The sequence below is a fragment of the Tupaia chinensis genome, unplaced genomic scaffold, assembly GCF_000334495.1.
Source record: "Tupaia chinensis unplaced genomic scaffold, TupChi_1.0 Scaffold140874_1, whole genome shotgun sequence".
NCBI classification, from domain to species: domain Eukaryota; kingdom Metazoa; phylum Chordata; class Mammalia; order Scandentia; family Tupaiidae; genus Tupaia; species Tupaia belangeri.
The window spans coordinates 286,423-300,730 of record NW_006200742.1 but is presented as its reverse complement, the minus strand read 5'-3'; the positions used below and the strand labels follow the sequence as shown (position 1 = coordinate 300,730).

The 14,308-nt window shown below is 35.1% G+C and overlaps 1 protein-coding gene across 2 annotated transcripts in view; it reads right to left on the bottom strand.

The window, feature by feature from the left end:
• Nucleotides 1-14,308, bottom strand: part of COL11A1 (collagen type XI alpha 1 chain) — a 237,181-nt gene that overhangs the window by 198,316 nt on the left and 24,557 nt on the right. For both annotated transcript variants that reach the window (XM_006162840.3, XM_006162841.3), the window contains exons 2-4: nucleotides 11,762-11,929; nucleotides 8,465-8,678; nucleotides 2,571-2,733 (exon numbers count right to left, since the gene is read on the bottom strand). In XM_006162840.3, coding sequence (XP_006162902.1) covers nucleotides 2,571-2,733; nucleotides 8,465-8,678; nucleotides 11,762-11,929 — 545 coding nt within the window. The remainder of the gene's footprint in view (nucleotides 1-2,570; nucleotides 2,734-8,464; nucleotides 8,679-11,761; nucleotides 11,930-14,308) is intronic.

Below are 14,308 nucleotides of genomic sequence, written 5' to 3'. Positions count from 1 at the left end.
GTAGGGAAATATTTGTTAATACCATAATCAGATAGGATGAACTAATTTTATAAAAAGACTAAGGATATTTTTTATACTGATGTAAACGTTTGCATGTTTGAATCATTTCCTTTTTTTATATTACATTGTCAAGGGGAAAAAGATTAAATTGTATTTGAAATTTTATATATCCACACAATAATACAATTTAAGAAATAACAACTAAATCTTAGGTTTGATGTCTGTCTATTGTAAACTAGGTAAATGCAAAATTTCATCCAATTCAAAGTCTTGCTTGGGCCAGTAGGTGGTGTGGTAGTTAAAGTGCTGAACTTCCACATGGCTGCCAGGTGGGTGAGTCCTAGACCTGGTGGCTTGCTCTCTCTTTCTCTCTCTCTCTCTCTCTCTCTCAATCTGTGTGTGTGTGTGTGTGTGTGTGTGTGCATGTGTGTGTCTGTGTGTGTGTGTGTGTGTGTCCCTGGTGAGCACACATGCCCTGTGGCAAGCTTTAAAAAATAATAATAAATAAATAATTTTTAAAAATAAGTCTTGCTCCAAAGCCTTCTCAATGTAATATAATATGTTTAAGTGAGAATAATAGGGCCTATTTAACTAATCAAAGACAGTAAACAATAAACCTGATGGCAAACAGTTCTGCATTTACTTATGCTTTAAAACTAATTGCACTTCACAGTAATAAATCTTTTATTTATAGCTTTACAGAGTTTCATCATACTCTGAAGTGCAAAATAGCACAATAAATTTTTTACTATTCAGTCACATACAAGAAAGCTTTTATTAAAAAAGTTTTTCAAAATTATGTTTTGTAATGTTTTAATAGCTTCTTCAAGTAAACAAATGGAGTTATTCTAGGATTTAAAATGTATTGAGCAGTCAGAAAAGTCATTATGTATTTTTCTGTCTTTCTATGCCAAAATATGTTATGACTTTTCTGACAACCCAATAGTATATGGCATTAAACAAGTAAGAATTAAAGGAAAGTAGAAAGGAAGGAAGAAAAGAATTATCTCCACTGCAATTGTTTTTCTATATTTGCCATTCATATTCCTAGAAAAAAAGGTTGTGTAGATTATAGAAATAAATTAGTTTGTTAAATTGATGTTTATAAATAGTTTCATTTTAAAATAAGATTCTGTAGGGCTGGAAATTATATGAATTTGTTTACAACGTTATTCATCTAATAAATTAATAGTTGTTTATTATCATGTGTGTGCAATCAATGTATGACACTGGGTAATCTGATAGTATATTACTATTATATATTACCAGAATCAGTTTACATTTAATTCAGTCAGATATAATAAACTGAAATATTTTATGTAGAGTCAGTATACAGTAGTAGAAAAAAGTCAGAAAGAGATAGTATCCCAAATAAGCTGAAAATGTCACAAACATTAATTATATTTAAAACTATGAAATAGGTTAGGTATACAAGTACAGGAATGCAATAGTGTGATACTCTGAGTTTACACTGTTCTTATGAAAACATTGTGTTCTGATGTGTGTATGTGTGAATATATATGCATGACTACAACATATGTGGGTGTATATATACATCTATATATCCACACATTCTAAATCTCCCATGGGAAACGTCTGTTAGTCTGTGCTACATTACATATCTGTACTTTGTTATGCTTTGAAAACTAAGTGATTCAGAAGTTGTTAAAAGCAATGAATAATGTCTCAGAAGTGTATCCCTTTATGGGGCCAAGATTCAGGTTTGTTCATTCTTTTAAAAAATGACCAACTGGGGCCAGCAGATGGTGTAATGGTTACGTTACTGGACTCCCACATGGCCAACCACAGTTCAAGTTCTGGACCCAGAAGCTTCAAGTTCACACTGGATACATGTGCATGCATGCACAGAATCCCAAGAGGAGAATGGAGAAGGGATTGTGGTATGGCCATCCCCCCTGGGGTTTGATTCCTCACTTTCTCTCTGTCTCTCCAGTGAGCACACATGCCCTATGGCAAAAAATATCTCAAAAAAAAAATAAATAAAAAACTGAAAAACAAAAGCCTGTATTACCAGATCCAGTGATTGAAGAACTAAAAGAAAGAATGTGGGGGCCAACAGGTGGCATGGTGGTAAAGCTGCTGGACTCCCACATGGCTGACCAGGTTTGAGTCCCTTTTATATTTTGTAATGTGATCTCTATTTTACCCTGGATATCACTATTCACAAATAATAGAGAAGAGCAGAATATATGACTTGTATATTTCTCTAAATTAGTCTCCTGGAGAAGGAAGTAAAGAAAATGTTCTTTTTTCTCTAAATAAAAATGGAAAGTACTAAGAGTAAACCCGTTTGTCCTTCCCAGAATAGCATGCTTGTGTTCAAATCAACTCATCTCTGTAAGTTTCCCAGACATTACAGCTACCATTGTCTAGTCATTCTCTAACTGAACAATAGAAAACATCACCACTGTACCCACAGAGGAAAAAAGTAGGTCACTGTTTAGAGTTTTCAACTTTGCTTTATAACATATATCAATTCGTATTGTTATTAAACCAGTTCATCTGATTTTAAAATAGTCCGCTTAAATTAAGGTTTGACTTATTCTTACCTCAAAAACTTCTTCATCCAAAATTCTTGTTCCAAAAACTGTGATTCCATTGGTATCAACAATTGCTCTCTCACTTCTATCAAGTGGTTTTGTGGTTTTCTTCTTACAATCCACAATCATTGTCACAGTTTTCTTCTCCACGCTGATTGCTACCCGATGCCACCTGAAAAAGCCAAATCATTCTTTTGTAAGTTTCGAAGACATTGGCAGTCAAACTGTCATTCACATAAAACATTGTGCATTTTAAGTTGTAAAAGTGAGCTAAAATCATACAATAATGTAGGCTTGTCATGACTCAGTTGGCGAACAGGTGACCACTACCTATCTACCGAGCACAGGGCTGAGTACTCAAAAGGACACAGGCAGAGTACTCAAAAGGACACTGCTCGATTTGCTGTCCATGCTGATAAGGAAGGGCCCATCCTTTGCTTCACTTTGTGTTGTAGCAACAAAAGCTTGATCTCACAGTGGCCTGATGAGGGCATTTGATAGAGATTAAGGTGGGATACGGGGTAAGTAATAGTTCCTATGTACGTAAATGCTTTCTTTCAAATTGGAATTATACTTTAAATAAATTCTACTGTAGTGATGCCCTTAGATTGATTGTAAAAGGGTAGGTCTACTAACTGAATGACTACTCCATCTGGAGCAACTGAATATTCTAATTGCAGTACACAATATGCTACTCAGTCGTTATTCACATTTATTTCAGCTGCTTTTGTTTTCTTTTCCACTTTAATTTCAAGACAGTTATAGATCACTACTGTGGGTAGGATCCAAAACCCAGACACAATATCTTTTCTCCTTTCCAGGGTTGGCAGGAAGTGGGAACAGTGAAAGAAAGCACAGCCAATGCAAGTATGGAGTGAGAGTCTCAATTCCCTCTGCAGCTACTGCTCCAGCTAACTCAGGGCAGTGATGACAGGCTTAGTGGGGGGAGACATGGCCAGCCCTTTGGAAACATGCACACACTAACCATACTGTAAAAGGCTGAGTTTTATTAACAGTATCTGGTGCAAACATAAACCACTAAGTGAAGCTCTCTTGGATGCTGCAAGCTGCTCTGGTTTATATTTTATTTTTTTTCCAAATGAAAAGTGCTAGATTAATATTCCAGAAGTGTGCAGGACTAGATCCATAAAATAAGTACCCAAGAAGAAGCAGAAGTCTTCCTGAAATGTCTGTTTCGTGTGACTTGGCATGGCTACTGATGAGGATCAAGTATATTTCCATATACACTTAATCTTTGGTCTTTCCACCAGCACATTCAGCTAGCATTGGTGTCTGGTTGGTTTGAATCAAGGAAAGATTTATATAGTCACTTAATACAGTGCAAGTAAAATTTACACATAACTTCATGCCAAGAAGTCTGTGTCCTAACCTAAATCACTCCCAGCATTTTAGGTATGTGCTTTTCATTAGCAGAAAATAAAAATAACTTTAGTTGTTAAAAGTTAATTAGAATGCTTAAGCTTAATATTTTTGTTGAATTCATTTAAATTCTGATAATAGTATGTTTCAATCTTGGTACTGTATATTATATTAGAAATCATAAATTCAGAACTTGGAATCATTCTTAATCATTCTCTTTCTCTCATACTGTACATTCATATTATCAGGCCATCTCATCAGTTAGTATATTCAAATGATAAACAGAATCCAACATCTCCCAGCTGAGTCCAAGCTGGTCTCTGCTTTCATTCCTATGCAACCAGAGTGACTTTTAAAAACAAATTATATGGGCCAGCAGGTAGCATGATGGTAAAGGTGCAACATCCCACATGGCTGACTTTGAAGTCCGAGTACATGTGTGCTAAAAAATCCCAAGAGGACAACAGAGGAGAAGGGTTTGCAGCATGGACACTCCTATAGGGGATGGGGAGTGATTTATCACTTTCCCTCTCTCTCTGTCTCTCTCTACCCGTCTCTGGTAAGCACATATGCCTATGGTATAAACATATGCCTAGATAGATAGATAGATAGATAGATAGATAGATAGATAGATAGATGATAGATAAATAGGTAGGTAGATATAGATAGACAGACAGATAGATAGATAGATAGATAGATAGATAGATAGATAGATAGATAGATAGATAGATAGATATAGATAGCAGATCAAGTCTCTACCTAAATAACAGTGAAAGCTGAAATCCTTACTCAGCCTAACAAGGGAGTCCCCTGACCTTTTCTTATCTCATCTCTTACTTTTTGCTTTCTGACCCTCTGCACCCAGTCACAGGGCAGCTCCTTACTGCTCCTCACATGAGTTCTTACTGCCAGGAAGTCTCTTCCTCCACATCCCTACATGGCTATTCTCCTACTTGTTGCATGACTTTGCTCAATGTACCTCATCAAGAGGTCTGTCCTGCTTTTACCTCAATTTATTTTTATTCATATTGGGTTGTCCAAAAAGTCATCATGTTTTTTTTTTTCTATTCAAAAATTCATTATGACTTTTCCAACAACCCAACAGAACTATTAGCATTTTGCATATTACATCCCTACATGGCTATTCTCCTACTTGTTGCATGACTTTGCTCAATGTACCTCATCAAGAGGTCTGTCCTGCTTTTACCTCAATTTATTTTTATTCATATTGGGTTGTCCAAAAAGTCATCATGTTTTTTTTTTTCTATTCAAAAATTCATTATGACTTTTCCAACAACCCAACAGAACTATTAGCATTTTGCATATTACATATTTTCTTTATTCAAAAATTCATTATGACTTTTCCAACAATCAAACAGAACTATCAGCATTTTGCATATTACGTATTTTCTTGTTTGCAATTATCTGTCTTTTCTACTTTTGAGGACATTGGTCTGACTGCCTTTTCCTATTTCCAAAATCCTTTCTAGAGGGCCTGGAGTGAATCACACCCACAAAAATTAAAAGACCATTTTAGCCCAAAAGGACTCTTCCTACATCCTGTCCCTGGCATCTTAACTTTGTGATGGGTGAGTCATGCCCACAAACATTAACAGACCATTTGTCTTATTAATAACAGGATTCTTCCTACATCCTGTCCTTGGGGCAGTATCTTGTGAGGTATACAAGCCCCTTTATCTCTGTTAAAATACACTGTTTGCTGATGCCTTCCCAAAACACAGACCCTCCTTTTCAGTGACTTACCTATGAACTGTAAAACCCACCAATGGCCTACAAGCCTCTACTTTCAGATGACCCACCATTTTGGGCCAGACCAATGGGAAAACACTTTGCACTAAATTCCAACCTTGTCTCTCACTCTCAAAACCAAATGAAGGAACTCCTGTGTCTGATCACCTGAGAAGAGCATGTTTAGCTTTTTCCAGGTCTGGTCACATACATTTCTGTTTAGAAATACGCCACATAAATTATTATTTCTGCAGAGTCGGTTATTTCCGTCAACATTTTTTATTCTATTTATTTATTTCTGGTCTCTGTCTCACTCACCAGACAGAGAGAGACAGAGGCAGATAACAAGAAATCACTCCCAGGAAGGGGTAGCCACACCACAATCCCTCTCCTCTATTATCTTCTCAGGATTTTGGACACACATGCACAAGAGCCCAGTGTGAGTTTCAAGCTGCCGGGCCCATGACTCAAACCGGGGTTGACCATGTGGGAGTCCAGTGCCTTAATAACTACACCACCTGCTGGCCCTTCTTGCCTGTCTTTTTGAATATAATTTAAGCTCCATGAGTGGAGTGACTTTACCTAGGTTTTCACTACTGCCACCCTTGTGTCCCAAAGCAGTAGACCAAGTGCTGGACACTAAATAAATACTTAGGAAGAGAATAGTCACTTATGAAAAATGACATGACTACTCTTTGCAAATCAAAGTGTGCTTAAATAACAATAACTTTTGCATTTAATTTGTTATTAGGCCAGCTGAGCTCAACAAATCTGCATTTTAATGGCTTGAAATGAATAGTATAGTGCCTGGCACATGGTATAGATTTAATAAATTGTTAGTAAAACATGAAAGAGAGGGGAGAACAGGTGGTGTAGAGGTTAAGGTAGCTGGGTGCCACATGGCTGACTGGATCGTTTGAGTCCCAAATCCAGCGACTTAAATAAAAAATCATACCAGACAGACGTGTCTGCATGCCCAAAATCTCATGAAGGAAACAGCAGAGAAAGGGTTGCAACATGACCATCCCCCCTAGGGAGTGATTTCTCACTTCCCCCCTTTCTCTGGTGAGCACATGTGCCCCATAACAAACTTAAAAGAAAGAAAAAAAAGATGAATGAATAGTATTCTGTCTTAATTTTAATCAATAAATTGTTAAAGTAATATTTATCACTATGAGACAGGTATATAAAGCTTCTTTTTCTGCTTGATAATTAATTGAAACTAGCATTTTTACTCTACTGATTTGTTCATACTAAACACTGCCTATTATTTTCAAATAGGACAAAGGCCACAATAAGTTGAGTTTTTATAAGTTAAGAGAATAGGTTAAGAAAAAATAAAATTCAAATAACATGATGAATTCAAAACATGTTTCCCAATGACTAAATATGAACTAACTTTTTTAAGAATTATTTTTTATTTAACTTAATTTATTTATTTTAATTTGACCAGAGAGGGACAGAGTGAACGCAAGGAAGCATGAAAGCAAGCTGGACTTGCTGTGGGAGTCCAGCACCCTTAACCACCAAGCCACCTGCTGGCCTAGTATGAACAAAAATGGTAACTTGGTGTCGGCTAATGGTCAAAAAGAGAAGCACAATGTGCCATAACATTTTATTTGTCCATTGGATAATAATGAAATTGCTTGTGAACACTTAAGTTTTTCCTAGCAATGAGACATGAGGCTTCTTCGTGGTCCTAACAAAGACACAATGAGTGTGGACCGAATTTTGTAGGTGCACTGCTACTTTCTTCTTCTGTCTCTAACCAAATGTTCCATTTCTAATCAAACTATTTTTAGATTCAGCAAAACATATTGAGCAAATGCAATAAGCATTTATTTGTATTTAGTTGCTTCCTAAGTAAAAAGCAACGATCCCAACACAGAATTCAGTACTCAACATAATTTTCAGAAGAGTGTAAAGTAACTGTGTCTGCCTGGGCTCAAACCTGATCTTTATTATTCTCCAAGTATATGACCTTAACTGAGGTCATATATGACCTGAAACTCTCTCAGTCTCAGTTCCCTTATCTGTAAAATGGGTTTACTAATAATACTTTCATAAAAGAATTGTAAACAATGAAGTGAATTTACTACATATAAGGTGCTTAGCATAGCACATAGCACATACCAAATGTAAAAAAGGTTTCCTCTGACCCGGTCATCAAGATTGGCAGAAAGCAAGTTAAATCAGATCATTCCTCTGCTCAAAAAGCCTCCAGTGACTTTCCATTTCACTCAGAATAGTACTCAAAATTCCTACTACCTCCTGCAACTTATTAGATCACCTGACTTCCCGTTGCTTTTCCATTCTCATCATCTCACTCTGCTCCTGCCATGCTGGTGTGCTGGATGTTGGTGGAACAAATCAGCCACACCCTGGAATCAAAGAGTATTTGTATTTGTTTCCCCATCTCCGGGGATAGTATGCTTTTAATTACCAGAACAGCAGGCACCCTGGCTAATATGTCACCTACTTAGAAGATTTTTCTTTACCTCACTCTAAACCTTCCCACTGCCATTCTTTTCTCTCTTTATTACTGTTTTTCTCACTTGTGCCAACTAAAATGATATTTCTTAGTACTTTGGTTTTATTTTTTTCATTGTTTAACTGTCCAGATTATATAGTAAACTTTGTAAGCTTAAGTATTTTACTGTTTTCTTTCATCAAGTCCTAGAGAAATTGTATCACACTTCATAAATGTTTGTTGAATGATTAAATGAGACAATTGCTTTCAGCTAGCTAAAACATTTGATTCTTGTGTCACTTACTTCCCATCAGCAATGTTAACAGTTCTGAAGAGAGGATAATCTTCAGGGGCAGGTTTTCCAGTGTGGTCTTCAAACAGAAAAACAGGTGATCTCCCAACCTCAACACCAACCTGCTGAATGCCGTGTTCATTATATATAGATAAAAGGAAAGACTGAATTCCTTTTTTAGGTTTTACTGTAAATAATATTGAAAAATCTTCTGGAAAAGTTCCACCTGAGAAGAGAAGGGGGAAGAGTTAGAAATTCTGAATTTCCAAATTGTTCCTAGATTGCCTTATTATTTTTGAGGTCTATTTTGGTTTTAATAAGTCACCTAAGTCCAAACAGTAAACAGTGATACGAAATGGGAGAGAGAAGAACTCTAATTTGCTTTCCTGCAATATTAACCCAGACTATGGCCAGGTCACTCATTTAAAGTGCAACGAGGGATGGCAGGTGGTGTGATGGTTAAGGCCCTGGACTCTCACATGGCTAACCATGGTTCCAGTCCTAGATTTGGCAGGTGGCTTTCTCACTTCCCCTTTCTCTCTCTCTCTCTCTCTTTCTCTCTGTTTCACTCAGTCTCTGGTAAGCACATTTGCCCTATAGCAAATTAAAATGATAATAATAATAAAAATAATAATAAATTAAATAAATAATTATTTAAAGAGAAAAAAAGACACAATGGAGACCAACATCCCCCACCCCATCCCAGAGGTGTTGAAGTCATCCATTTCTATTGACATTTCTAAAACTATTCACTTTTTTCACTAAAAGAGTTTGTTTTTATGTCTTCCTATGATGGAAGAAAGAATATTTCAAATATATTTTTCAAAGATCTTTTACTTATTTTATAAATAATATTACTCAATTTGGATATTATTCATGGTGGTCTTGTCATTTTATTAAGTGCTTGTCATTTTATTACAGAAGTTCTATTCTTTAGAAATGCAAGTTTTTCATTATTTCAATGGGGAAAAATGAAGTGTGCATCATAGATGTCTCATCTTGTCTAAATACTTATTATTAGACTCATATGCCTAACACAAGGTTTTGAGAAGGGGAAAAAGACTGACAAATTTTGTTAACTGATGTAAAGGGAGATTCAAGGGGCATACAATCCACATATTCTTAACTAATTAACTAATTACCACATTGGAATGCAGGAAAAAATGGCCCCACGATAATAAGACAAAGTATTAAAAATATATAAATTATACTTTCTGGAGTATTTCTAAAGCTTTTCCATTAGTACATTTCTCTGTTTTCCTCTCTTCAAAAATTCCCATCCCCTTTCCTATTAGGGATGCCCTAGGAAATGCATCAGAGTGCGGACAAGACAAACAGATCAACTTAGAGTTTTACTATTTAAATTTTTAATTTGATTTTTAAAATACTCTATAAATTCAATTACTATTGTACTCTCTTATTTTTTCAAAGTCAGAAAAATTGTGTATTGATTCTTTATAGTTTGATAATTTTGTCTACCACAGATTATCACCATGCAACACCTATTGGAAGAATCAATGAATGATCAAAATAAATGTGCTTTCAAAATTCCTTTTTATAAAAAACACACTGTGATGCTTTATAATTTTTAATCCCTTCATTTATATTTTTTTCATTAGAAAATAGATTTATGTAAAAGGAAGCTTAATTGCTTTCAAGTAAAAATGGTATAGGAAAATATAAAAATCTTAAAAGACAAATTGCTGTAGAAAAGATCTCAAAATACCAAAAAGAAACACTCAGTAATATAAAATATTGACCTTGGTACAGACCAGACATAGGTTATGAAGGATTAACGTCCATGTAACCTGGCCAAGTCAGAGAGCCTCAGAAAAACCGTTGATTAAGAAGAGGAAATAACATTTAAGCATAAGGATAAATAATTGACATGTGTGGGAGCCAGAAGGTGGCATAGCCATTAAGGTGTTGGACTCCCACATGGCCAACCACAATTTGAATCCTGGATGAGGCTTGAAGCTCACACCAGGTGTGTGTGTATGCGTGCCCAAAATCCTGAGAAGAGAGTGCAGGAGAAGGGATTGGTCAACCCCTTTTGGGGGTGATTTCTCACTTTCTGTCTGTCTCTCTGTCTCTCCAAAAGCGCACATATCCTATAGCAAAAATCTCTCAAAATAAAGAAAAATAAACTAACGTTGGCGCGTGCCAATTTAGAAAATGTGATTCTAAGAAATTGTCGCTTCATTGCTCAATGCCCTTTCCCCACACTATCCTGATTTCTAGATAATTAATGTTATTTGGTCAAGTAGTGCTTTCATGGAAAAAAATACCCGTCATATACTTTTCAAACCTATTATGAAAACCTGCCAGCTAAGCTAAAATAATCTGTAGTCCTAGAACTTTCAACATCTGTGAGATCTTTTATTTTATTTCATATTAAAATGACATAAAAATAATGCAAAGTTAACATCTACCAAAAAAAATGTTTCTCTTGACAGAAACGTCTGTTTTAAATTTAGGTAAATGTACATTAACTATGTCTAAATCCATACACGCATTGAATGACCTAAGCCGTCATTAAGTGTAATGTTTTCCTCTATCCCTACCACCATGAATAACTTTTACATAATTACATATAAAAATGGACTACACATAAAATGATGTCTTCGTATTTGTCATGTTGATATAACAAACTATTAAATGTTCAAAAAAAGCATATTTACTAGGTTAGATGGTTGTGTGGTGGTAAAGATGCACTATGAGGCAATTTCATATGGGAAGGTTTCCAGTTCAAATGCAGAAACCTCCCTGCACATGCCATATATCCATTTATTCATATCTAAGGCTGGCTGAAGCTGGGAGTGGACCATGATGCCCAGACCCTACTGGGAATACTGTCTCTCTCTGTCTCTCATCCATGAAAGAAATAAATTTCCAGTTCAAATGCAGAAACCTCCCTGCACACGCCATATATCCATTTGTTCATATCTAAGGCTGGCTGAAGCTGGGAGTGGACCATGATGCCCAGACCCTACTGGGAATACTGTCTCTCTGTCTCTCATCCATGAGAAATAAATTTTAAAACTTTAGAAAAAAGTTAAAGCATATTTTCTGTAATTGTTCTGAATTAAGAATGGCAATTTTCAGTTACTTTCATTACATCACTTTGGTGACCACAATGTATCTGATGTCTAATACATGGAAAAAATATAATCTATCCTCTAACTTTACATTTTACGTCATGATAAAAGGAAATAATAATGATTAACAAAACAAATTAAATAAAGAGTGGGAGCAGTGTTAGTAGTAACAGCAGAAATAGTACTAGCAGCAATAATAAAATGAACCTACCTGGAAATAACTGTTTGGTTGGGGCGCTGAGTTGCGCTTGCTTTGTAACTCTGTAAGCAGTATCTGCACCTTTAGCATTCTTTCGGTTTGTGCAAAATCCTGTTGTTTTTGATATTCCCTCTGGAGAATTGTGAAAATCTAGTGCTTTTAATACGTCAACTGGAGCAGCTAAAAAATATGAAAAAAATAGGAAAATTTAATTGAATAAACAATCCAAAATAATTTTAAGTACAAGAAATAGCTTATCATTCTATTCCTGAAATTGATCTATCATTGCCATGACTCCCTAACAATTGATTGGGAATTTGTAGAGTGGCACAGCAGGCAGTAATACAAACCATAACAATGTCTGTAAATACAAAATATTTCAAATCTGGTATCATATTGTGGATAAACAGCACAGGAGGTTCGCCCGATTTTTATTTAAGATGCTCATTTTTTTCCAAGATGCCCATTAAACTCTTGAGCCTTGAGATGTTTAAATTCAGTTTATTTGTATTTGCATGTGTGTGTATATGGAATGTAATATATGAACTTATATTCAGATGTGTCTCAATTGATACGATTATCAATAATTCCAAGTAATAACAATGTTTGGAATTAAAGCAAAAGTCAACATCTATAAATATTCTATTATTTTCTAAAAGAGTTATCATTAAACAATTCATAATTTTAACAAAGGTGATTTTGAAGATTTAAATTTACAATTAATACTAAACATAAATATTATAAAATGCATAGTTACTAAGTCATATCATACATGCAAAGAGAAATCAATCCCCAAGGAGGATGGTCATGCCACAATCCCTTCTCCTCCGTTCTCCTCTCAGGATTCTGGGTATACACACACACACACACACACACACACACACACACACACACGTCTGGAGTGTTTCCCAGGTTGCCAGGTCTGGAACTCAAACCAGGTAGTGGCTTGAGATGTTGGATCCAGCACCTTAACCACCATGCCACTTGCTGGCCCAAGTTTGGATTTTTAAACTTTCCCTTTTTTAGTGTGGCTTGTTTGTATACACAGCCTTATTGAGATATAATTCACATATCATACAATTCAATCACTTAAAGTATATAATAGGTTTTGGTAAATTATACTATCAATTTATTAAATTGTGGTGAATATATATCAGATAAAATTAGTTATGTTAAGCATTTTTAAGTGTACAATTTAGTAGCATTAATTCCACTCATAATGTTATATAAACATCACTTCTATCTGTTTCTGACACTTCTATCACACTAATACATGCTGCAACATTGGTGAACTTTAAAACCATTGCACTACATGAACTAAGCTAGGATAAAACAAAACAAAATAAAATGATTGTTTTGAGGTATTCCAATATCCTGGTCCCCAACTACATATCTATTTAATTCATTAAGCAAGTCTTCATCCCAAAATAGAAACTTCATAACCATTACACAGTAACACCTCACTCCTCCTCACTTCTCCTGCTCTTGGTAACCTCTAATCTACTTTCTATGAAGTTGTCTATTCCATAAATTTGTAGAATCACTGACTATTACTCAAAATGCTAAATACAGAAGTTTCATATACACAGTAATTTCCCTCCTGGGTACATATCCAAAAGAAATGACAGAGATTTGAACAGATCATTGTACACCAACATCTACAGCAGCATTGTTCACAATAACTGACAGCTGGAAATAATCCAAGCTTCCTTCAACACATGAATGGATTAACAAAATGTGAAACATTTGATGGGTCATTACTTAGCTATAAAAAGGACTTAAGACCTAATGCATGCTGCAGCATTGGTGAACCTTAAAAACACTACACTACATGAACTAAGCTAGACCAAAACAAAACAAAACAAAATAAAATGATTGCTTTTAGACGTTCCAATATCCTGGTCCCCATCTACATATCTATATAATTAATTAAGCAAGTCATTACATGAATCATGCCACACTAAGTATTGTTATAAAAACAGACTTCAGAACTCATGCTACTCAATATACTTCTATTCTCCTGCCATTAAATTTCTATTTAAAAATAAACAAAAGCTCTCAGCAGGCCATGTATTACTGGCCAATGTATCATTCGGTATGGCTGAGATATAATCCTTACTTAAAGTAGATTCTAATTGAGAGGCACTGTATGAGGGATCTTCAATATGGTCATAGAAAATATGTACTATGGAAACACAATGCATTAATTTCAATTTTTTTTGCCCCAAAATACATTTGTACTCAAATTCTATTTTCCAAGAACTTTTTGAACCCCCCTCATATTTTCCCCAATAATTATGCACAAAGCAATATCTATATTTATGTAGGTGTAAATAGGATTATTTTGTTCCAAAGGAAAAGAGACCACTCTGGCTGAAAGCAAGAATTAAGATCATGGATTGAAAAAGTTTCAGTGGTTAATTAAATAGAATCACCATCAAATTTTAGAATATGTTAAAAAAAAAAGAATATGTTGTGTTTTATATAGTGTTTTTAGGAGGACTTAATGAGAAGGAAAGTGGGACTTATTTTAGAATCAGAAAATATGATCATTACTAC